The 25,909-nt window shown below is 47.1% G+C and overlaps 1 protein-coding gene across 3 annotated transcripts in view; it reads left to right on the top strand.

Moving 5' to 3' along the window:
- Positions 1-24,564, top strand: part of PLCG2 (phospholipase C gamma 2) — a 191,861-nt gene extending 167,297 nt beyond the window's left edge. For all 3 annotated transcript variants that reach the window (XM_079906383.1, XM_079906384.1, XM_079906382.1), the window contains 8 exons: positions 2,846-2,948; positions 4,463-4,672; positions 6,131-6,276; positions 7,201-7,315; positions 8,228-8,395; positions 12,757-12,845; positions 22,273-22,457; positions 23,152-24,564. In XM_079906383.1, the coding sequence (XP_079762509.1) occupies positions 2,846-2,948; positions 4,463-4,672; positions 6,131-6,276; positions 7,201-7,315; positions 8,228-8,395; positions 12,757-12,845; positions 22,273-22,457; positions 23,152-23,194 (1,059 nt within the window). In that variant the 3' untranslated portion in view covers positions 23,195-24,564. The remainder of the gene's footprint in view (positions 1-2,845; positions 2,949-4,462; positions 4,673-6,130; positions 6,277-7,200; positions 7,316-8,227; positions 8,396-12,756; positions 12,846-22,272; positions 22,458-23,151) is intronic.
- Positions 24,565-25,909: the final 1,345 nt, after the last annotated feature.

Below are 25,909 nucleotides of genomic sequence, written 5' to 3'. Positions count from 1 at the left end.
CATCTGAGTGTGGGGCTCGGAGGGAAGGGGCATGGCGATGACACCCTCGGCCGGGTGCTTCCTGGCTCTCTCCCTTTCTCTTAATGGAGGAAAATGTGACTTCACTTGAAGGCTGTCCCCTTCATTCCCCAGCACATGACGGTTTCTGAGGCTAAGCATAGCTCTGGAAGGCTGCTGTGCTCTGCCTTGGTCTACATTCCTTTTTAATTAGCTTTTACATCTGCTTAGTCGTATCACATTTCATACAAATGTTAAAAAACAGAACAGGAGTCAGCAGAATTGACAAAGGTTCCACTCTGAACACAACCAGCTGTAGGGCTTGCCGGTGTGGGAACAAGCAAGGTGGACCCATGCTGCCACTGGGAAAGCAACACGAGGTGTGCTCTCAGCTCACTGCCAGGAGCTCCTCACCGAGGCCCTAGGAACCTGCTCAGGGCTCTGTAATTTCACATCATCTCTGGCTTCTTTCAGTCAAATGGCAGAAGACCAGTCACTAGGATTCATCTAGTTAGTGAGTTTCCAAAGCCTGACCAATGAAGTGTGTTGTGATTTCAAACTCTAGATGGCCTATGGGCAAAGTCTGTGGGTCTGGAGGGTAACTGTTCTACAATTTTGCAGTAGCAACTGGTATTTCATCGTGAACTGATACTGTTTTCTGCTGAGGTTGAGAAAAAAAGTGATGCCCCATAACCCTTCATGGCTCTGTGCTTGGTGAGGCCAGACACATGGACACAGCTGGCTCAACCCACCCTTACTTCAGGCGGGCGTGCTGTCGTGAGAAGTGAGCTGTGTTGTTGCTAGGGTTTCCTCTCCCCAAATAACCTGCGGGGAAAATTGTGTGCTAAGAGGACAAAGCCGAACTGACACAAGGATTAGGAAAGAACACCTGAGGTTTGAGCTTAGACAATGCTTCAGTCTCCCTGACGGCATCTGGCCGTAGACGATCTGGCTGACACCTTCTTCGTCTCTTGCTCCGTGCCCGTCCCACCCACACCAGCCCTTGGAGCCTTGCCGCTACAGCTTGCTTTGTGCCCAGGGACATTCAGGGAGTGTGGGAAGGGCTGGTGAAAGCTGGGTGTGCTTCGACGAACTAGGGCAGATTTCACGTTCTGATCTTCCCTGGTGATGTGGCTGCTGCCGGAGCTCATGTAAAAAGCTCGTTTGCTGGTCACTGCCAGGGTCCACTTGGGCCCCAGGATCTTTGTCAGCAGTCATGAGTTGGAGGCATTCTTACAGAAGAAATCGGGTGCCCACGCCTGCTTGTTTAAAAAGTGGATGCTTTTGTCCTTGGCCCGGAAAGGCATTTCTGGGGCAATCCGTGTCGCACCCCTTGTTTGCCACGTGATCGGCGAGGGCAGAGGCCTCCTTCTTTAATTCTCTCAATAGCTCCAGGAGGTTAGGTATTCAAGTTAGCCTCATCGTACAGGTGAGGAAACTGAGGCACAGAGAGGCTAGGTGACTTGTGCCGTCGGTAGAGCCAGCAAATCGGGCCAGCTTTCAAACCCGCCTCTGAGTCCAGTCCCCACAGTTGTAACCAACCACTGTGATGCTCCTGTCAGTCACCAGAAGACTCACCCCCTGCAGGGTCCTGCTCCCAAGGGACGTGTCTCAGTGTGGACACTGGTCTGGACACTAGTGTTGAAAGGCGCCAACATAGATAGTCGGACGAGAGACAGTGCAAGGCCAAGACCGGGTGAGGCAGTGGGCATTCTGGAAGGCTTGAGGGATGCAGCATCTCTTTCCCAGGCCTGGATGGAGTTACCCAGGAAGGCGTCCTGGGGAAGGAGTGATCTGGGTGGCGTCCAGAATCCGACGGACCTGCAGAGGAGGGAGGAGGATGGGGGCGGCAGGATGAGGGGCCAGGACGTTGTCGCTGTGCTTCAGAGGGACCTGGGATGTGAAGCTGGCGGCCTTTCAGACAGGCCTCCTCCCGTACCTGGTGGCTGAGGGTGGAGAGGGGGCGAAGCAGAGGGGTAACACAGGTGAGGCCGATTGCTTAAGCTTCTGGTCTCGGCCTGCTGTGGAGCCCGGGGTAAGCTACTCAACCTCTGTGTGTGCTGTAATGTCGTGGAAGAGTGGAGATAAACTGTACCTCTCAGGGACGTGTGGGCTTAGGTATCGTATCCATCGAGCACTTAGTGTGCACTGCCTGAAGCTGAGCAACCTCCCGGATGGTGAATGTTATCATCTGTGAACGATATTCTCTCTAGGGTTCCCCCGCTTGGCCAATGGGGGATGGGTCAGAAGTTGGTGAGGCCAGAGAGGGTTGTCTGGTTTGGAGTGGAGTGAGAGCCCATCCTTACCTGGAGATGGATTTGACCGTGGGTCCTCCGAGGGCGAATGGCTCCCAAGTCCTTGGTGTGTGGCCCGGGCCGTGGAGAGTCCTCTGCACAGAGAGGTGCACGTTGCAGGGAGGTGGGGTGCGGGGGACAGCGAGTGAGCACAGGGAGGCCATGGCCTAGAGCGGTCCTGGGCTTGAGAACTAGAATCTGATGAACTGTCACAGCGTGGTTTCGGGAGAAGGGATAGGGCAGCGCGCCGAGAGCAGAGGGTTGGGAGAGGGGTGGTGACAAAGAAGAGCCCTCGTTCCCCTGTATTCTCGAGAGTTGTGGTCAGAGACTGAGCTAGACAGCGATCCTGGGTGGAGACAGCTTGGTGGAGAATTTCCAAAGTAAAAGGACGGGCAGGGGGGAGGAGAACTTTCCACCACATTTAAGATGTGAGCATGTGTGAGGGCCAAAGAGAAGAGGAGACCCAGAGGAGGAAGACGCCTGCCAGGTGCTGGGAGGATGGGATTTCGCAGGTGCCGGCTTGAGGGCTGAAACTCGAGATTGGCTCCACACAGGAGAACAACATGAAGTACTGGGAGAAGAACCAGTCCATCGCCATCGAGCTCTCGGACCTGGTCGTCTACTGCAAACCAACCAGCAAGACCAAGGACAACCTAGGTACCGTCTCCCATCACTCTGCCCCCCAGCCTCGGGGGAAACTCTTGATTCCATTTGAGTCTGGCGTTGTGAAAAGCGTTCCTACTCGTCTTAACTGTGCTAAGTGGGAACCTCCCCTTCAGTTTGTCCTCAGGGCGAGGATGCTGGTGAACCAGGCCCTTCTGGTATCTTCAGAAGGCAAACCCTCTTAAAGGGTGGATTAGTTTTTCTGCTGCTGTAACAAGTTACTACGAACTTGGTGGCTGAAACAACACGTATTTATTCTCTCACGGTCGTGGAGGCCGAGGTCTAAAATCAGTATCACTGAGCTGAAATCAAGGTGTCAGGGCCCCACTCCCTCCAGAGGAGGATCTGTTCCTTGCCTCTTGCACCTCTGATGGTTGCTGGCATTCCTTGGCTTGTGGCCATGTCACTCCAGTCTCTACCTTTGTGGTCATATTGCCTTCTCTTCTACGTAGTCAAATCCCCCTCTAGCTCTCAGTTATAAGGACTTTGTGGTTTCATTTAGGGCCAGATAATCTCCCCCTTTCAAGCCCTTCAATTTAATCAATCTGCAAAGTCCCTTTCCTATATAAGGAACACAGTCACAGGTTCCAGAGAGCAGGACCTAGATATCCCTGGGGGCCATTATTTGGCCTGCTGCAGAAGGATGCAAAAATGGATCTCCTACCAAATCCTCCAAAGTAGCAAGTTCTTTCATCTAATAATGGTCCTGTTCATATTTTCTTCCTCCTTTTGAGCAACTCCTGTCTCTGATCTCCAGAATCTGTAATTCCAAGGCAGAGGACCAGAGAAGCAGTACTAAACCTCAGCGTTAATGGTCACTGGGAGGCTGGTCCCTGGGTACCTCCACACGCAGGGAAAGATGTCATAGCTCTGAACCAGACGCAGCCACGCTCAGCGTGTTAAGAGCTGTCCTACCACAGCTGGATGTGAAGCAGCAGAGCTTCATCCAAGCAAAGAATTGTTTGCGTTTTTCCACAAGTCTCCTCCCATTCATTGTCCCCTCACCCACGCAGGCATCCCCTCTCCTGTCACATCCCTTCCTGCTGGCATTCGTTTCTCCCTCCACCAAGATGCTGGGTTCACTCATCTTGTGCCTGCAACACCTTTGATGAGGAACAGATCCAACGTCCGCACCTTCCACTCCTCAGATCTCCTCCTCCCTGCGGATCCCATTTCCCCCACCCCTTACTGTAACTGTACCACTTTTGTGGTTTCTTGTACAAGGCTGCTGGTAGTTCTAAACAAAAAGTAAATTACAATAATGCTAGACTAAAAGGCTGTGGGAACACTGGGCTCCCTCTTAATATCTGGGAGCGCCCCCCCGCCCCGGCCCCGGAGGGGAAAGCCCACAGCAGAACCAATTATGGCAGGATCGTCATAACCACTTGAATGTCTCATCCGGGAGAGATTCCTGGTTTCATTTCACGACCTGCACATCCCGCCAGTACATTAGGCGTTAAGAAAATGTGCGAGACACAGAATAAACGCGACTCCCTCTCTTTGTGCAGAAAACCCCGACTTCCGAGAAATCCGCTCCTTCGTGGAGACAAAGGCTGACAGCATCGTCAGACAGAAACCCAACGATCTCTTGAAATACAATCAAAAGGGCCTGACCCGCATTTACCCCAAGGGACAGCGGGTGGACTCCTCCAACTACGACCCCTTCCGCCTCTGGCTGTGTGGCTCCCAGATGGTGGCACTCAATTTCCAGACACCAGGTAAAAGGGGGCTGATTGTGGCCAATAAATCTGAGACGACGGAGCATTATTCCAGGCACCGTCTGCTGGGGCCACCGGTGTGATGTGGTGGCCAGAGCACGTAGTTTGTCTTAGGAATTGTCAGTTCAGCCAGCATGCTAGCGCGAGGCCCATCCCCTTGAACAGAGTGATGACGGGGACCCCTGGGCATGCCAGGTGCTTGTGTGACGGGCTCCGTGATGGCAAGTGACAGACGCGAAGTCAGTCCGGTTTAAGAGAGAAAGGAAATGCATCCACACACATAATTTAAAAGTCTAGGAATTGAGCTTCAGGCAAATGGATTCAGGTGTTCAGTGGCTATCTTCCGGTCCCCTCTCCGGGCCCATCCTTCTCTGAGGGCTTGCTGCCCAGGCTGTCTTCTGGAGATAATCATATGCTGGGAAAGGCCAACACGCCCAACTTCTTTATGCAAAGGGTGGCATTAATCATGATGCTTTGCACTTTGGTGGGTATTTAAGCCTCTTTGGAGGACCTGTTGATCAGTCGTCTCCTTTGTATTTTTGTGCCTGCATAGGATTCCACTGAGCAGAACCATAAGGTCTTCATCTGATCCCCGGCTGAGGCACGTTTAGGTTATTTCCCTTCATTTGCTACTACAGACGGCACTGCCCCCTGTAACCTTACGTGAGCATCACTTTAGATATGGGAGCACGTCTGTGGGGCAGAATTCTCAGAAGTGCAGGCTGGGTCAAACAGCTTTGATCAACTTGGCCCTGAGGAAAACCACTGCACCCCTGTATCCAGGAGGGTCTGAGCGAAGACACTTAGCCACCCTGCTCTCCATGGGGACTGCAGGCAGGAGTGCGAGCGGGCGAGACGTTTACCCCCTTTTTGGCAAAAGCTGACCAACTTAGTTTTAGCAAAACTTTTCAGTCTTCGATAGGTGAAAAGTGATGTTACACTGTAGTCACAGCTTCCCTTACTGGTAACTTCTCTTTTTATGAGTAACATGTACTTAAGAAGCATTTGTGTTTCCTTTTCCGCAGACTTCATTCATGCTTCTTACCCAGTTTTTCTAAGGGGGTTTAGGTATTCACAGCACACAGTTAGCAGATTTCTTAACAGGTTAAATTTATATATAGATATTTACCTGTCAGTTGAGTTAAATTGATTTTTCTACAGCACATCAACTTTTATGGAAATTTTGTTCTTTGTGGCAATTTTTAGCTTTGAATACATTGTGGATTTTGTATCTTACTTGGAAAGGTGTCCCCAGTCTGAGATTTTTTTAATCCCACATTTTCTTCCCGTAACATTGGTTTTTAATGGATTTTTTTAAACCCATATATTTGAGTCTGATACCTATTTTAACAGCTGCCTCAAATTATTTTCGGAAAAAGGTATAAATCATCCCCTACCCAGCACCTTGGGGCCCCTTTTCTTGCCTCACTTTCATCAGCAGTTATCTTTCCTCTCCAGATAAGTACCTGCAGATGAACCACGCCCTGTTTTCCCTCAATGGGCGGACTGGCTACGTCCTGCAGCCCGAGAGCATGAGGGCAGAGAAGTACGACCCCATGCCGCCCGAGTCCCAGAGGAAGATCCTGATGACTCTGACGGTCAAGGTAAGGCCCAGCCCTCCTTCCGCGCGCATGGGGCCGGGGCTGTGCAGCGTGGGGATGGCCCAGCCCGCTGCCTAACGACACCGGTCACCTGGTTTAAACCGTCAACACCCAGACACGGGTCAGGATCTTAATTGCAGTGCCTGCCACGGTCATTGCAGGGGAAGAGGGGAGGGAAGGGCACCTTCCCAGGTCCAGCTTGGTCACCTCCCCTTGTTTGCGGGGGCGAGCTATGAATCTGTCTCTGGCTGGGTTCACCAGGGTCCCTGTGAGGTCAGCATCTGGTCAGAAAAAAAGGGGAATCAAACATGTGAGAAGTGGCTCTCTGGTCTTTATGGAGGAGAGAGCTTGTCCCCATCGTGGCCACTTTGAGAGGTGAAAGCTTTTCTAAACTGGTCCAACTTTCAGAGAAGGTGTTGTCTCTTTGTTAGAGTTTTTGTTTTCTCCCGTTTGGGAAATGATGCGAGGTAGGGAAATGAACTGCATTTCTCATAAGATTAAGGAAGAAAAACTGAAGCATATATAAATAACCAAAGTTCTTAAAAATTAAAAAAAAAGGCCTGTTAACAAAAAGGATTCCACATTCTCCCCCATCCTTTCCTGGGAGGGGCTGAGAAATTGAGTGACTGAACTCCATCTCTGTAGGTGCTGGCCTGGGCGTATGCATTTCTGTGCACAGGTGAGGTCCACCTGTTGAGTCTCTTGGCACTGGGGCTGCCATCCCAGCTCATCCTTAACAGCTGTGGGAATCCTCCCTGACTCTCCACCCCTATTTCCTCATCCACAAAAGGGAAGCAGTAGGGGTGTCCACTGTAGGAGGGTCTAGTACTTCACCAGTGAAGAAATGAGAACCCACCCACGTGGAACTTGTTGGCTCTGCCCAGGATGGAGCCGGGAGAGTTCTAATCCTTGCGTTTGGTGTCCTAGGTGCTGGGGGCTCGTCATCTTCCCAAACCTGGACGAAGTATTGCATGTCCCTTTGTGGAGGTGGAAATATGCGGAGCCGAATATGACAACAACAAGTTCAAAACAACAGTTGTGAGTAAGTTGCTGGGTCCTTTCTTCAATTAAACTTCAGGCAAGTTGAATCACAGGTTGGGGATGCTAGTCATCGGGGATGCGGTAACGCACTGGTGTCCAGGTCTTTCCCTTCATCCCCCTTGCCTGCTATGGGGAGCTTGGGGGGCGGGGGGAACAAAGGGCCACGTGATGAAAGAGTTGGACATGGACCCACAGCTGTGTTTCTCAGCCTGTAACTCACGTTGGGAGGCCCCGGCAGGGCTCCAGCTCCCTCTCACCTGTGCATCAGCCCTCACCTGCTTGCCTACTGAGTCCAGGGCTAAGAGAGGATGTGGCTGACCTGACCCAAACGGCTGCAGCCCAACCTGGGTGATCTTAACCCGCAGAGGCCAGGGAAGCCCAGAGAATGCTTGTTCTGCCATCTGAGGCCTGGAAAAACCTGAACTGTGGGCCTTTTAAGGCTTGGGACCACTGCCCCTGGTAGAAGGTAGCCCGATGAACAGCTCACGTGCTGACCAGTGAAACTGGCCTTTGTGGAGCGTGAAAGTTAACTATTTACCTTACTCCCTGAGGCTGGTTCTCCCCTGGCAACTCCAAATCCCACTATCTCTTCAGAGCACCTAACCCGCCTCCCCCATCAGACGAGGGATGTGGCTCCCATGTCTCCTTTTCTCTTGTCCAAACCTACCTGTTCCTGCACTGTTGTCCACCCCCCAATCCCAGGGGGTTGAGGTGGGAGATCTATTAGGGGCGGTGGTCGCCTCCCCCCTGCTTACTGAGGGCCAGGCCTGTGATGGCATTGGAAAAAAATTATTTCTTAGCTCCTGGCCTAGATGTGTATTTACACCGTTCAAAGCCAATGGATGCAGAGATGGTGTAACCAAGAGGGGGCAGGACGAATGGGGCCTCTAAGTGAGCTTGGATTTCCTTCCAGATGACAACGGCCTAAGCCCTGTTTGGGCTCCAACACAGGAGAAGGTGACGTTTGAAATTTATGACCCAAACCTCGCGTTTCTACGCTTTGTGGTGTACGAGGAAGATATGTTCAGCGACCCCAACTTTCTCGCACATGCCACTTTCCCCATTAAAGGAATCAAATCAGGTGAGACCCGTTTTAATGATAATGTTTGGCTTGGATTGGCATCCTTTTGGGTCTGGGCTGCTGGCTTTGAAAAGAATGAAAAAGCCTTTTTCCTGGCTTCTATTAAATCATGGGTAGGTTGGACAGCTGATCTCGTGGGAGTTCCCGTGAGCTGGGACAGGGACCGCGGCAAGTGGCAGGATGAGACGCTGGGCTGGTCATAGTGGGGCTTCTGCATCCAAAACTGGATTATTAGTTGACGGTCCACCTGGCACTGTAGTTTGGTTTCATTTTGGAAGGTTAGAAGCTGTTGGCCTCTCCTCAGGCAGGTTCAGGGGCTGGTAAGGTGCTCCCGGGGAAGGAAGAGACCCGGAACTACAGTCTTAGGCCTGCTTTTCCCCACGTCACCCTGGGCAAGTCACCTGGGCTGTCGGAGCACCACCTTCCTCTTCTATGAGGTTGGGATGGTTGACTCACTTCTTCTTCTTGTGATTCCTTTCCCACACGAAACCCCTTCATGCTTTGAGAAGGGCCCTGTATTTCTGAGAGACCCCAGTCATAGATCCTTCTAAATTCCTCATGAGGTCACTCACTGTTCCCCTATTTTCCAAGGGTCATTTTTCGAGAGCCAGAGATCACTGTCATTTCAGTGATCTGTATACAAAGAGTCTTTTCTCTTGATGTTGTTTGGAAACCTTGGGTCCTGTTTCCTATTTTTTTTTTATTTTTCTAAACTTGGAACATACCAGATAGTCCCTACATTTATATCATACACACCTAATCATTTCTACAACTAGACCTGTGTGTGGGGTGTTCCAGTTAGAAAATGCAGGCCCATCCCAGGGTGTTCCCGTTCAGCCAGGCTGGGTGGGCCCAGGAATCTTCGTGTGTGGCCAGCTCCTCAGAGGGCACTCGCAGAAAACCGGGTGAGACCTAGGCTGCCCGTCCTATCGAGGAAACACAGTCCTAAGCGAATGAGTAGATGAAACAGGAACTTGAGAAGAAGTACCATCTTCCTGATTTAATGACAGCAGTGAACACTCGGTTGGAAGGTCCAAGAGGCCTGACGTTTGCCAGCCCCCTTGGTTAACTTGCCCCCACTGGAAACTAAACCCAGCAACTTAGCCGCAGGACTTTACTCTGCAATTTGCCTCTTTTACATTAGCCCAATAAGTAAGGCTTAGGACATATTTCTTTTTGTGGTAACTGTGCCCACCCCTTCCTAACCCACCTCCCCTGGACTCATCCTGCACAGAGCAGTGGCTCTGCTGTTTCCCCCTCCTTGCGGGGTCCCTGAGGAGGGATGTGAACCGTAGCCCCTCCCAAGGCTTAGAGAGAGGTCAGCCGAGGAACCCTCTTGACCAGCCACCTAACAGTGTCCTGCTGAATCATCTAGAAAATGCTACGGCTTAGCTTGGAGAGATTTAAAAAACAACATCTCAAGGATGATAAAAAACGTGACCCTTCCCCCAGCTGTGAGAGGCTCCCAGTAAGACCTTCTCTCTGTGTCCCGCTGCTAGCACTGCCTCGTACATCCATATTCATGGAAGGCGTGACACCGAATAACAATACCTTCGTGCATAAGGCATCGAACTCGAAAATAAACTCTGCCCGTTGTCATTAGAGACGCACTTAAGCTTTTAAGCCAGCTGGAGCTCGGGAAAGAAGGAAGCAGCCTTTATTGTGCTTGCTGCCTTAAACTCTTTCTCTTTTAATCCTCACAGCAGTCCTGTGAAAGGGGTTTTATCATCTCCGCTCTTTAAATATAAGCACTTTGGGCCTAGAGATGTTAATTAACTAGGTCAAGGTCACGCACCTTTCTGACCAGAGCTGGGATTCAAACCCCATGTTCTTCCCTACTCCACAGGCCACACTCAGGGCCTCCCCTACTCCTAATAAGCCAAAAATACTGATGCTACGTCCAAAGCCGTCTCTGTTTCCCTTTCCTCTGTGATGTAACCAAAACCAGTAAGAAGAAAAACGGAACCAAACTATTTTTAGTGAAATTGGCAAACACCGTTCAGCCCTACTCCCAATCTATGTGAAGGGCTGCTCCTAAAAATGAGGCTTGAGCAGTGACAGGAGGTATGTGGAACTGGAGACGTCCAGCCGAAGGAGGGACAGAGCTCACTTCTCCAACTTTGGAGGCACGCGCTGGGCCGCACCACTTTGCTCGGGGTGCACGGGCTGCCCCCCAGAACGCCACAGCGCACAGCAGTTCAGCACGTTCTAACATCAATCAGTACCTAGACTGACTGCTTCCGCACTGTTCATAGATCAGCTCGGTAGAGATGCAGAATCTCGGCCCCATCCCAGATCTCTGGAGTCAGGATCTGCATTTTAATAAGACCCACAGGTGATCCACAACACCATAATTCCCAACACCTCTAAGGGGAAAATAGGCCAGAAAACTTCTCTACAGCAAAATTCAAGGAGAGCAGTGTTGGGAAAAGAGTGTGACCTGAGAGTTTTATACCCACTCACACTGTCACTCAAGTATAAAATCACAGGATGGATGTGTTCACACATGCACAGTCCGGGGATTATATGTCCCATGAGCTCGTATTCAAGAATACAAAAGACAAATTTAGCCAGCCAAAATATTGATGGAAAAGTTCAGTTCAGTGAGAAGGTGGTGAGCATTGGACATTTTTAAAAATTTGTGCATTTCATTGCAAATTTTATATCACAAAAGGGACACTGAACAAATATTGACTTCTTGTTAATGAGATTCATGCTGACATAAGGAGAAGTGTACAGAGGCCTTCATCTTTCTTTGAAATATGAAGTAAATATCACACGTGATAGATTGGTGGGTGGATAAACATAAGTATAGTGAAAGGTTAATGGTAAGATTTAGGTTGTGAGTATACAAGTGTTCCTTGTCACGTTCTTTTACAGAACTAAGCCTCCCTTTGTGGGAGAATTATGGTTACAAAATGGAACACAAATATTACACACCATGTTGATGGAGAAATAATAATACAGCTTACCCAGATTAGGGGAGGAAAAGGGAGAGAAGCTATAGGGTTACGTAAGCATGCCAATTTCCTCATCATTAGCAGTGGAAAGTGAGGGATTCAATAGATATTATTTAAAGGTGATAAATCAACTGACAGACTAAAAACAGGTTCTCTAAGAGAAATAAGAATAGTCATCAAACAAGCCAAAACCTGAGTGGTGGAAGGCACAGAGAAACTAGACCACATGCCCTACTTTGAGCGTTGCTTGTCCCAGACAATCAGTAGATACAGTGCAAATAAGAAGCTTTCAAGGTACAAATCTCTCCTTACAAAGAAGCTACTGGGATATAATATAAAAGCATAAGGAATATGGCCAGTAATATTGTACTAACTTTGGGCACAGATGGTTACTAGAATTACTGTGGTGATCATTTCATAATGTATGCAAATATCAAATCACTACGTAATACACCTGAAACTAACATAATATTGTACGTCAACTATATTTCAATTTAAAAACTTTCAAAGTGATACTAGGGCTATATAGTAAATCCTTAAGATACAGTGGTCAATGGAAACTGTAAGGTACAGAATTGCTGGGCAGCGTACTATCCTTTGCGATTTTAAGGGAAACATGCATAGGCTATTTTGGAAAGATACTGTTAACAGTGGTTCCTTCTGGAATAAGGGGTTATGAGTGTGTGGAAGCGAGACTTTAATTTCTACTGTGTATTCAGTTATACTACTTCAGCAAAACAAGCAAACCAACCAACCTTGAGAGGTGTTGCCTTAAACATTACTTAATGGGGAGGGGTGGGGGGAATTCAGCCCCACCTCAACCCTCTCCTAAATAAAAAGAAACATTTAAAAGACCGTCAGACACAGGTCCTAATTGTAAATTGGGAATGGCTTTTAGAGGAGAATGATCAATGCTGCTGTGAACTGCCAGGGGACAGGAAGATTTCTTCCCCTTGGAAATCTTTAAAGAGAAAACGCTCCCTTGTCCTAAGCTTTGTAAAGGGCTAAGTGCAGAAACAATGTGGGGATTCATTACTCCTTTGAGTCTTTGGCCTCATCAGGAGTATTTAAGGAATTGAAACTACAGCTGTAGTCGCTCTGAATTCAATGTGCAATGTTCTGTGGGTTTTAATTCGCTCTGAGTGAGTCATTTTCAATTTCTAGATGACAGGTATTTTTAACTTCACTTCTCCGGATGGACCTGTCAGTCAAGGCTGTGTTCTGCAGCCTCCCTCCCCAGCCATCAGGGTGGGACCTGTGGCATCCAGGAAGGAAGTCAGCCCCCAGCATGGGGCACTGACTCCTCTGCTCCTTGTACTGGGTATGTGATCCCTGGGTACTCCAAGAAAGCAAAGGTGTGACATTAACTGCCTGCCTTGGTGTTGTTTTTCCACTCTGCAGGATTTAGATCTGTTCCCCTGAAGAACGGCTACAGTGAAGACATGGAGCTGGCTTCCCTCCTGGTTTTCTGTGAGATGCGGCCAGTCCTGGTGGGTGGAGACCCTCCAGCTGGGGTGCCCTGAGCTATGTATGTCTGCTGGTGGGGTGGAGGCGACCAATGAGTATGGCTGAGGGACTTGGAACACATGGAGAATTATCTAGCCAAACATGCCACATCATAAAAGAAGGATTCCTTTTAGCTACAGATTTCCTCCGAGGTCCTAGGGTTTTCCTTCCAGCGGCCTTTCTTCTGGCAGGATGCTATATGATTCTGTGAAGAGGTTGTGTAGTTGGAAAGGGAGAAGCTCTTTGGAAGTTCTTTGGTTTCATTTTAGCCAGAGCCAGGCAAGACAGTGCTCTTCTAGGTAAACGCATCTTTCCTGCGTGCTTTACCTCACCTGTTGGTTTACCTCACCTTCCAAAGGTCTGCAAGCATCCAGCAAAGCTTTGTCATGGCTTGTCCTGGGGAAGGGAATTCATGGACCTCAAGTTCCCACAGCGAGCGGCACTCCTTTTGTGGTTCTGTGTGCTGTTGGTGGAGCCTGCCTTCTTGTTCTTTCGGTTTGCAGCAGCCTTGAAGACACTTATTCTCTCCTTTGGTTAACCAGTTTGGGTAGGCTGGATGGAAAGGGCTTGGCCTCCTTGAATTATGAAAGAGGATGAGATAAGGTGGGTGAGGACCAAGGTTAAGAACGCAGCACCGAGGAGTGGGGAGTTCCGGTCTTGGGTTTGATGGTATGTATTGTGATTCTAGAGCTTCCGAGTCTCTGTGACGGCCTCTCTTATAGAACGAACCCCACTAGGCCCCGTATGTGGCCAGTACAGTCTCCCAAGGTCTTTCCACTCCCCTAACCACAACACTCAGCATGGGCTGGGTGAAACTGTGCTCGCCCCAGTTCTCTTGGGAGAACCTGGAAAACCCGGAGGGCTGACGTGGGCTTGGTCAGTGTTGCATACCTCGTTTTATTGCGCTTTGCAGATACTGCGTTTTTTTAAACGAATTAAAGGGTTATGGCAACCCTGTGACCAGCAAGTCTGTTGGCACCGTTTTTCCAACAGCATTTGCTCTTTTCATGTCTCCGTCTCACGTTTTGGTAATTTGCATATTTCAAACTCTTTCATTATTACTGTATTTGTTATGCTGATCAGTGATCTTGGCTGTTATTACCATGACTTGTTCAGATGACGGTTAGCATTTTTTAGCAATAAAGTATTTTTAGTTAAGGTAGGTACATTGTTTTTTAGACATAGTTAATATAGTACAGTGGAAACGTGACTCTTACATGCACCAGGAAACCAAAAAATGTGTGTGACTCGCTTTACCGCACTATTCACTTTATTGGGATGGTCTGGAACCCAACCTGCAGTATCTCCCAGGTGTGCCTGTAGAGCTGAGCACCATCCAGTGGGGAAGAGAGAAGGCAAGGAGGGGGATGCCTTTGAACAGCCATAGTCATCGCCCATGCAGTTAAAAGCCTAACGTTAGGTTTTCTGCATAGCTGTTTGTTTGCCTTCCGTTCAGTTTTGATAACCTTGATAGTTTCAAAAGCATTTTAGAAGCATCAAGGTGGAAGAGGATGCAAAAATACCAGGCACAGTAGGTGGGGCCAAAGAACCTCAGTGACAGTTTGTTGGTATAAAATAAGCTCGTGATGATGAAACTGTCAGAAAAAGATAAGGGGACGGATAATGAAGGTTTTCCATTTTGAAACACACTTTAAATGTTATAGCACTTTGGACTCTGTCAAAGTAAATGTAATGTTTATATGAAGATCAGTTTTCACTTGAGCCTTAAATTATGGATCCAAAAAATGACCTTTCATGATTCGAAGTGATAGAAATGCTCGACATGAAAGTTTTTTTGTTTTTTTTTTCTTTTTTGCGGTACGTGGGCCTCTCACTGTTGTGGCCTCTCGCGTTGCGGAGCACAGGCTCCGGACGCGCAGGCTCAGCGGCCATGGCTCACGGACCCAGCCGCTCCGCGGCATGTGGGATCTTCCCGGACTGGGGCACGAACCCACGTCCCCTGCATCGGCAGGCGGACTCTCAACCACTGCGCCACCAGGGAAACCCGACATGAAAGTTTTATATACGTTCCTCCCTTTCCTGGTAGTCCTCATTGAGCATTCGTCTACACACTGCTCTACAAAGCTGTCGTTAAACAACCTGGAAGCATTATAAAGAATTTAAATGACTAGGTAGCACCGGCGGCAGATGCAATTAGTGTATTTAAAAGAAAATGTATTTATCCAGCTTTGACTTCCTTAATGAGGGAAGCTTCTGCTGGGGAGGCCACTGAGAGGGTGGGGGGAAGAGGGGGCTTTGTGTGGGGTTCCCAGGGGAAAAGTTGTCTGAGTACGTGCAGGTTTCATCTTTGCTACTGCTTCCCGAGCTTTTATTTAATTCCACACCTGTCACCTGGTTGTAAGCCATTCACAGGCACCGTCTGGCCTGTGTGCCCCACACTGTGATGAGAGGTGTGTGTTTGGGACACCTGGGTGCCCAAGGTCAAACCGCGTTTTATTTATCATGTATCCTCTGTGACGCCAGGCACACTCTCTGGTAAACAGCTTCCAGAAAGCCTTGTCTGAGCAAAGAATGGATCCAGTGCGAGCTGAGATGGAGTTTACTCGTAAAACACTGGCTGCGATAAGAGTTTAAAGCCCCCAGAAAGCTGTCAGTAAGCACGTTGAGCCCTTTCTGAAGAAGCCATTTAAATGTCACAATCACTTATCAATTCTGTTACTCTGTTAGCTGTATATATGGTTTACAGAGGGTCTTTTTAACACCACTTTATTACCTATGATACTTAATTTGAGAAGTAGGAAAACGAAGGAAGGGGGAGGTTGAAAAAATCCCATAAACCACCTGTACATAATACTGCTAGCATTTAGATATCTTTCCTTTGCCTGATAATTTTTTGCGTATGGTATTTTCATAGTTGGATTCATATAATATGAATATGTGCCCTTTATTCACTTCACAGATGATGCTAAGCATTTTTCCATATTCTTACCATTTTCAAAGCCATTAATGCCTGTTTCATCAGGTGGAGGTCCCTAATTCACTTAGCCTTTCTCCCACTGACGGACAGTTAGGTGGTTTGCACCTTTTTACTTTATAATAATGAAGGTCTTCATATAACATTGATTAAAAATTACTTCCTGAGGCTAGCTACTTCGCAATGGAATGGTAGGTCAAAGAGGAAAATAAAAGACCATATATTTTTGGATACATGTCGAATTGTGCGCTCTGGAAGTAAACAGTTTCTTTTAAGTTGATGTGTATTATATGCAATCCTGCCCTTAATTGAAAATGGCCTCCTTCACTCAAATGATCTAGACTTGTGAGATTCAGAAGAATGGAGCAGGAGAAATACGGAAGCTTGAATAGTCACCCTAATTATTATCGCCGGGCAAGCTAGCAGTATCCGGAGGGTACGTTTGAGAAAACTGGCAGCCCCAGGATCTCTGAGTACAGATCCCGGGGTCGTCAGCGCTCACCTTCATGCTGGGTGGGAGCTAAGGTACAAGGGGTAGAGTGGCCTAGTTGGAAAGACCAGGGTCTGTGGTTCCCAGCAAGGTTCATCCAGAGCCGACGTGTGGATTCACACATATCCCTCTGGAGAAGGGCTGCGGGGCACACTGAACTCCCGGAGGATGAGTAGGGGGTGCTGCACTCGGGAGCTGAGCTGGACCTGGCGTTGGACATTGGGAAAGACTTCTTTACAGTCGGGAGACCCGGAGACAGAGAGAAAGGCCCTCCTCGTGCCTTAACAGCCAGAGCTGGACCAGTGCTGCTCCCAAACAGCAGAAACCAGGTGCCTCCACTGTGTCCCAGTGCCTTGGTGGGACTGCTGCACATACAGAGCCGTGAGCATGCAGTGGAAAACCAGGCAGTAGCGACTAGGAAAGACCAGGTGAATACCCGGTACAGGTGCCTGGCAGTTGAACTAGAGCTGCCGGAAGCATCTTATGAGACCCCTAACACATCAGTGCTTTATTTGGAGGTACATTAAAGCTCTAAAAAAGACCTTCTGGAATTTGAAACCAAAAAAAAAATTATCTTTTGAATTAAAAAATTCAGTACATAAACAGAGCCACATTAGTCCACTCAACGACCAGCAAGCTACAGTGCTGGACACCCTATGCCAAACAACTAGCAAGAGAAGAACACAATCCCACCCATTAGCAGAGAGGCGGCCTAAAATCATAATAAGGTCACAGACACCTCAAAACACACTACCGGACATGGTCCTGCCCACCAGAAAGACAAGATCCACCAGAACAAACAAATGAAGAAGAAATAGGCAGTCTACCTGAAAAAGAATTCAGAGTAATAAAAGTAAAGATGATCCAAAATCTTGGATACAGAATGCTGAAAATACAAGAAACGTTTAACAAGGACCTAGAAGAACTAAAGAGCAAACAATGATGAACAACACAATAAATGAAATTTAAAATTCTCTAGAAGGGATCAATAGCAGAATAACCGAGGCAGAAGAACGGATAAGTGACCTGGAAGATAAAATAGTGCAAATAACTACCACAGAGCAGAATAAAGAAAAAAGTATGAAAAGAATTGAGGACAGTCTCAGAGACCTCTGGGACAACATTAATTGCACCAACATTCGAATTATAGGGGTCCCAGAAGAAGAAGTGAAAAAGCAAGGGTCTGAGAAAATATTTCACGAGATTATAGTTGAAAACTTCCCTAATACGGGAAAGGAAATAATCAAGTCCAGGAAGCACAGAGGCCCATACAGGATAAATCCAAGGAGAAACACACCAAGACACATACTAATCAAACTATCAAATAAAATACAAAGAAAAAATATTAAAAGCAGCAAGGGAAAAACAACATACAAGGGAATCCCCATAAGGTTAACAGCTCATCTTTCAGGAGAAACTCTGCAAGCCAGAAGGGAGTGGCAGGATATATTAAAGTGATGAAAGGGAAAAACCTACAACCAAGATTACCCAGCAAGGATCTCATTCAGATTCGACGGAGAAATTAAAACCTTTACAGACAAGCCAAAGCTAAGAGAACTCAGCACCACCAAACCAGCTTTACAACAAATGCTAAAGAACTTCTCTAGGCAGGAAACACAAGAGAAGGAAAAGACCTCTAATAACAAATGCAAATCAATTCAATTAAGAAAATGGTAATAGGAACATACATATTGATAACTACCTTAAATGTAAATGGATTAAATGCTCCCACCAAAAGACACAGACTGGCTGAATGGATACAAAAACAAGACCCGTATATGTGCTGTCTACAAGAGACCCACTTCAGACCTAGGGACACATACAGACTGAAAGTGAGGGGATGGAAAAAGATATTCCATGCAAATGGAAATCAAAAGAAAGCTGGAGTAGCAATTTTCATATCAGACAAAACAGACTTTAAAATAAAGACTATTACAAGAGACAAAGAAGGACACTGCATAATGATCAAGGGATCGATCCAGAAGAGGATGTAACAATGATAAATATTTATGCACCCAACATAGAAGCACCTCAATACAAAAGGCAAATGCTAATGGCCATAAAAGGGGAAATCGACAGTAACACGATCATAGTAGGGGACTTTAACACCCCACTTTCACCAATGCACAGATCATCCAAGATGAAAATAAATAAGGAAATACAAGCTTTAAATGATACATTAAACAAGATGGACTTAATTGATATTTATAAGACATTCCATCCAAAGACACCAGAATACACTTTCTTCTCAAGTGCTCATGGAACATTCTCCAGGATAGATCATATCCTGGGTCACAAATCAAGCCTTCCATACCTTCCTAGATTAGTATAGATAACAGATTATCTACTTCATTGACTCTGTATTTTTCCCATAAAACAACCTCGCTCTTGCAATTTATCTTGTATTTGGGTTTACCAATTCAGCCATTTGTAAATTTATCTTCACTGATTCAGTCTCTCCTTAGCCTTTTGTTCTTTTTATTCCTCCTTGTGTTTGGGTACATAATTTATGTATTTCATTTGTGTGTGCTAATACAAATGGGACTGTACATAGACTGTACACAGATAGATGGCCTGGGGCCAGTGGGCTTCACTCTTCTGAAACACCCTTCATGAAAAGAGATTTGGCAGGTGCCCAGGACTTAGGCCAGCAGTCAGCTGCTTGCTTGAGGGGATGGGATAAAAGTGGATACAGCCCTGCAGTCAGGACACAGACAGGGTTAGTAGTATTCCTGAGAACCTAGAGCCCCAGACTATCACTGTAACACTGCTGGCCCTGCCCTTGGGAGTCCCCCATTTAGAGCATTCAGAAAACCAGATGCCCGTGCATAGACTGAAGGAGGAAAGAAACTTCCCATTCCAGATGAGCTTGCACATTAAAATTTTAACACTCAAGGAAAATAATGCTAATATATCTCACAAGCACAAAAGCAAGAGAATTGACTCCAGTGAATCTGAAAATAACTTTGAAATTTAAAAAAAAATTTAAAAGGGAACCCAGTGGATGCATGGATTTTAAAAAGAGCCACCCTTCTTAAAATTAATCAGAAAAGGTAGGAATGAAAGGACCAATAAAGAAATCCCTGGAAAGATGAATCAAAAAGTCCTGAAAAAAGTTTTTAAAGATTAATAAGTAGGAAATTACAGAATGGGTACAGTTAAGGAAAGAATTAATAAATGTGAAGATTGTGTTTGGGGAATTTGCTTTAATACAGCAAGACAAGGTAAAAATACTAAAAGAGCAAAAAAAAAAAAAAAAAAAAAGCGTAAAATGAGAAGCTCCAACATTGGAATAACCATGGCTGAGAATGTTCCAGCATTGAAGAGACAAGCATCCTCCAACTATAAACAGAGCAGTATAGAGACCCACATTCAGGCATATTCTACTGAAATGGCAGAATACAGAGTAAAGAGAAAGTTATAAAAGAAAAGACAGATTAACTACAGACGACTGACACATAACAGCAGTGCTTCCATGTATAGCAATAACAGCCTGAAGACTAAGGGATACCTTCAACATGCCTTAGATACACAGCTGTGGGTCTAGATATTCTACATCCTAAGAGCTACCATTCAAGAGCGAGGCAAAATGAAGGTATTTTCAGAAATGCAAAGACAGATAATTTAGTACTAATAAGCTTTGCTAAGAGAATGACCATGGTAAGCAAGAAGGAATGTAATGCAAGAAGCAATGGTGAGAAAAATTGGTAAGATCCATGTATTAGAAAACAGAAATAACCATTGACTTGGAAAAGAAAAACTAAATTTTTGTGACAACTCAGACTCAAAAGAAAGCCAGGAAATAATTATCACAAAATTCTAAGAGGGAAGGAGGGAGTCTTGATTGGGAGGGGTACATTGGGAGGGGTACATAGAGTAAACATAGTCTACTCTATGTTTCTTGACTTGCTCTGTTTCTTGACTTGCTGGTGTCTCCATAGCTGTTTGTTTTATAGTTATTCACTAAACTGTATATATGTTTTACGTACTTTTCTGAATGTATGTTGTATCTCATAGGACTAAATTATATCACAGCTGTAAATGCTTTGGGATTCAGAAAAGGAGACAAAGGCCTGCAATTTTAAAAGCATTAGTGGAAAAGGTGTATTTTTTTTTTACATCCTTATTGGAATATAATTGCTTTACAATGTTAGTTTCTGCTGTATAACAAAGTGAATCAGCCATATGCATACATATGTCCTCATATCCCCTCCCTCTTGAGCTTCCCTCCCACCCTCCCTATCCCACCCCTCTAGGTGGTCACAAAGCACCGAGCTGATCTCCCTGTGCTATGCGGCTGCTTCCCACTAACTATCTCTTCTACATTTGGTAGTGTATATACATCAGTGCTACTCATCATTACATATATGAAAGCAACGTAAGTTGTTTTCTTCTAGGCGGAGAGCAGGTGAAAAGAGACCGTTTGTAGTACAGCGTGAAGACTTCAATGTGGCTTTCGTTTTGTTTTGCTTTAGTTTTAATAGGAAGGAAAGCTGGTCTCCTTGAGGAAGGATAAACGTTTAAGAGAAGTCACTATGGACCCTTGCCAGTGCCTCACTCAGTACGTTGAATCAGTTACCAAGAACTACCCATTTTACCTCCACTCCTTGTGCAAAGACAATCATCGTTTTACTCCTCGGCACTGTGCCAGTGGCTAGAATAACCTTTACCATCTCTCTCCCCCCCCACTCTCCAAAGTCAGAGTCTACCTGTTACCCCGGGGATATCCATGATGGTTTGTTAGGTCGTTAAGGTGAGAAAAAAATTTCAGACCAAGCTATGGTCTGAGCCACGTTTTATAAAAATAAATGACAAAAGCAGCCCACTTGTGTATATGGATGCCCGTTTTTAGCCCTGGAGTCTCTCAACCTACTGCACCAGTGGTAACAGCCACTAGACCCACCCCCTGAGTAGCCATCCTTTGCACAATAGACAGAGACCTTTTAAAAACATCAGTGAGGCAACACACCCTCCTCCTCCCATGCTGAAATACAAACACCTTACCCGATAAGATTTTTTTTTCCCCTTAGCATAATGGGGGGAATATTTTGGCTCGGACAACTGCGGGGTTTAGGAGTAGGGCTTGTTACAGTCATGGCTGGATCCAGGTGCTCTCCCAGTGGCTCTGTTTCCCTCTCCTTCTCGACGTGATAGCAAAGGGACCGCTAGCAACTGGAAACAATCATCACTCTTTCCACTGATCCCCAAGAAAAGAAACTTGCTTTTTACCAAGAGCACTGACCAGAGGCCCAGGGCTGCTACCCATCTGCCTGGTTTGGGTCACACGCTGGAGGCGGCGGTGACAGGGGAGTCATCGTTACTGGCCAGAGTGACAAGCCCATCTCTGGGGGTATAGCCTAATGTTTCCCTGCCTCTTTTTGCCACAGCGGGGGTGACAAGTTTATTGAGCTATAATTCGTATACCGTACATTCCACCCACTTAAAAGCATACAGTTCAGTCGTTTTTAGTCTGTTCAGCGTTGTGTAACCATCATCATGACCAGTTTGGGAATATTTTCATCACCCCAGAAAGCAACTCCTGCTCATTAGCTGTCTCCACTCACTCCAGCCCCCAGGCCACCACTAATCTACCTCCCATCCAGGCTGCCCTCTGCCTCACCTGCTGTGTTCCACTATAAGCACAGAGCCTTTGCATTTGGATGAGAGCCAGAAGGTGACACAGACCCACGAAAAAACAGATTTGATTAAGAAACAGGATCAGCGGGCAGTGCATTTGTTATTTCAGTGTTTCACAGTAAAGCTCCCCCTCCTCGAGAACCAGAGTTTCTAAACTGCTTGCTTCCTGTGGAGTAAGTGACTGCAAGTTTATCTTTGGTTAAAAGAGGCCCTAGATTTTCTGGGAAGGTCCCAGCAGATGACAGGTCTGCCCTGTGCTCCCTTCCCTCACACCCTCCAGGTGCCATGCCCCACATCCTGGTTTGGAGGACACTGTGCCCACATGGTTGTTCTCACCTCTGTTCTCCAGGAGAGCGAAGAGGAGCTTTACTCCTCCTGCCGCCAGCTGCGGAGGCGGCAAGAAGAACTGAACAACCAGCTCTTTCTGTACGACACACACCAGAACTTGCGCAGCGCCAACCGGGATGCCCTGGTCAGAGAGTTCAACGTCAACGAGAACCAGCTGCAGCTGTACCAGGAGAAGTGCAACCGCAGGTGGGTCAGCCCCCCGCCCGCAGACCCTGTAGCCACTGTGATGCTGGGCCCTGGGGCCAGGGCTGCGGGAAAGCCTCCATCTTTAGAAATCCTGACACCCTTGCCTCTACTTCTCTTTGCTCCATCAATTACTTACAGTTAGAGCTTAAGCATCTGCACCTTCCCTAAGCCGAACTGCCCTCATGAGAGGGACACTTGAGTGTCAGAGTGCAAATAAGCCACGACCACTACTGTTTAAGGAACGCTTCCGGACTTCCCAAGCATGGGCTAGTCCAGTGGTTCCTAAATCGAAACAGAATCCCTCCCCTCCGCAAGAAGGGATGCTTTGAATTGTGCTACGGACGCGTAAGGAGGGCCAGCCAAGTGTGCCAGGCAGTCCTGCTCCACCAAGAGCTATCGTCAAGAAAACGCCAGCAGCAACCTCTGTTGCAAACAGCATGGAGACTCCTTACCATGTTACTTTCATTTCCTCTTGACCACGCCTACACGGTAGCAGTGACCCCAGGACAACGACCAGTGAGGAAACAGATCCACGGAAGTTACGTGTCTTTGCCAGGGACTCACTTCTCCCAACTCTGCCCTGTACCCTGCAGCCCCGAATATCCTGCACATGTGTGGACAGAGAAATGTCAGAGTTCAGCACGTGGCCCATGTCCTAGACTAATGGATGACGGTGAAATCTGTTTCATTTCAGGTTAAGAGAGAAGAGAGTCAGCAACAGCAAGTTCTACTCATAGAAGCCGGGCTCCATGTGTAAAGGTGTCGTGTGTGCGCGTGTGTTTGCATGTAGGACTGTGTGCTCTCTTCGGACCCTGGGAACATGCTCATGTGTGACGTCATCCTCTCCTCAAGCCTGTCAGCGAGATGACGTTTCTGAAGTCGACCCAAGTGGCATGAGTTGGGGTAATTTCCTGGTAACTTTCTCGACTTGGACAATTTCTTAACTTATAGTCTCTATAGAGGACCCCCAAAACCTGCTCACATTCGGCCTCTCGTGTTCCAGACCTCACTGAATAAAAGCAATGCAACTCTTGATCGGTTAGAGCTTCTGTGCACGACCTGTAGAGTGAGCAGGATTCCTTCCCTGGCCCCTAAAGACCCAGGTAACTGACTTCCACAGAAGATGAGCCCCATCTCTAAGGAACTAATTCATTAGATTCTGGAAACGATTTGAACACCCTTAAGGCCATCAGAATTTACCAGGGCCCAGAGAGGAGCCCTAGCCCTGCCCCGGGTCAAAGCACTTTAACTACCACCAGCAGGCTGAACCGACCTGCTGCCATACACGACACGGGGCTGGGGGTGGAGCCCATCCATTAAGACAGAGACTTGCTTCGTGACTGGGGCAGTGGGGGTCAAGGGTGGAAATCTTGGGCCCTTTTTGATTTGCAGAGCTGATCAGAGCCCCTGAAGGCGCGGCCAGCTTCTCACTCACCCCTGCTCCGTCCACTTATGAGCTGGCTGCATAGCCATAGGGAAGTTCCGGGTCTGCAGCTGTCCACAGGCAAGAGGTCACTCACTGCTTAAACGGCGTGATACAGGGTAGGCTCTCTGGATTATCCAGTTTTCTGGAGCAGTGAGCAAAGCCTTAGGAAACTACAGAAAATCTCAGATTCGGCCACCCACAAAGGGGCAGACCGACCTAGGACAAGATGATCCTCCTCTACATCTTGAGATGCAGTTTAATGATTTGTACAGTGTGATGCTTTAATGAGGCTTTTTCAAGGGGAGGATAGTGTGCGGGGGGGTGGGGAGTGGTCCGTAGAGCCACAACTTGGTCAGAGGGAACTGAGAACTAACTTAGGAGACAAAAGGGAACTATGGGAAACAAGTGACTGCTGGGGAGCCACAAACCAGCAGTCAGTCTGGTGGCTTCACTTGGATGGAACTGTGTCCTAGAAATCCACTCCGCCCACCCCTTATTATCCTGGGTTTAGCATGCACGAATTAGCTGGAGAGTACCTTAAAGGCAGCCATGCTCTGTCTCATCAAAAGACCCCATCCCTCCATTCCACGCAAGTTCATCACGTACTTCCATACACCAAGCACTGTGCCAAAGTTTATCAAGTGCTTCCATACACCAAGCACTGTGCCAAAGTCTGGGGGTTCCAGGTCTTAAAAAAATTAAGGAAAGAAAAAAAAACGCCATGGTTACTGGTCTCATGGAACCTATCCATGTGCTTCTAAAAGAAATGCGTTTTATCTTCCATGAAGCCCTGAGTATACCTAACAGCCTCACCTTGGTCAGGCTGCTCTTATTACTTAGTTATTCCTTGAGTTGGAGTTGCTATTTTATTTGGCAGCCAGCAACTGAGGGAAGAACATTCCCGATGGTAGCAAATGTTCAAATCAACATTCAAGAAAGGTTAGATGGAAAAGGCACTGAATTGAACACTGCATGGAGGGAATTTTCAGACTCTGTAGCCAGTGCCCCATTGGCTGTTGGCCAGGAAGCCACTGGAGCCTAATTATTGCACCTCCAGCCACAAGCCCCTTTTGGCTCCAGCATTACCTCTACAAGCTCAGGTGTTGATGTCATTACCTGTTTTCAGCTAGGGATGAATAAAAGACATAAACCTTCCACCTCACTCCATTTTAAAGCCAAAAGGTAAGACCAGGATCCCCTTTCTGCTTAAAATGGATTTTCTGCTACTGTGTCAAAAAAAGTTAAGAAGTGGTAGCACAGAAGGCAGAAGCTAAGCATCTTTTCAGCTGCTATCTCGTAGAATCCATACCGAGCCATACTCATGCAGAGACAGAGCAGGCACATGAGCGGGTTTATACTCTCGATGGTGCTGGGAAGAACCCTCTCCCCTAAAACCGGCTCCTGCTCCTCCGTGCTACAGTGACTTGAATCCACCATTAGAGAATATTTGCTTTGGCACTACACTCTCCCCTTAATAGGGTAACACATTAATCTGGTTCTTGGTGGTGGGAGGATTCTCTAGGTTGAGACACAGAGAAAGTGAGGGGCCCAGATGCCACATAACCTAAGTATAAAATATCTAGCTGAGATTGTGGTTTAACAGCCATGTAATGAGCACAGCCAGTTCAGGTCAAGGAGAATCGTGATTGATAGGAACAACCTGAAATAGCAGGAACATCGATGGAGTCAAGCCGTGATTGCCTATGTGTAAAATAGTCTTTATTCTAATTGATAAAGGAAATGGTGAACATCCGTTATTACGTGGAAATATAAATGGAGGAGGCTGGTTAGATCATTTGAGTTTGTGAAATTTAGGTTATAGAAAGTTAATTTCTCTACTGTAAAACTTGGCTATTCTAATGTGCACAGTGAAGAGGGGTGTAGAATATCCCTTTCCCAAATTTGATCTGAGAACCCTTTTGCCAACAAACATCTTACGGGACTAGTTACAGTGGAATACATTTGAGGACCTGCTGCTCTATTAATTAAGAAGGCGACATAATCTAATAATTTATATGCTTTATGA

This window comes from Stenella coeruleoalba, assembly GCF_951394435.1.
Source record: "Stenella coeruleoalba genome assembly, chromosome: 20".
NCBI lineage: Eukaryota > Metazoa > Chordata > Mammalia > Artiodactyla > Delphinidae > Stenella > Stenella coeruleoalba.
The sequence above is the reverse complement of the archived record's forward strand: the minus strand, read 5'-3'. Positions and strand labels throughout refer to the sequence as shown.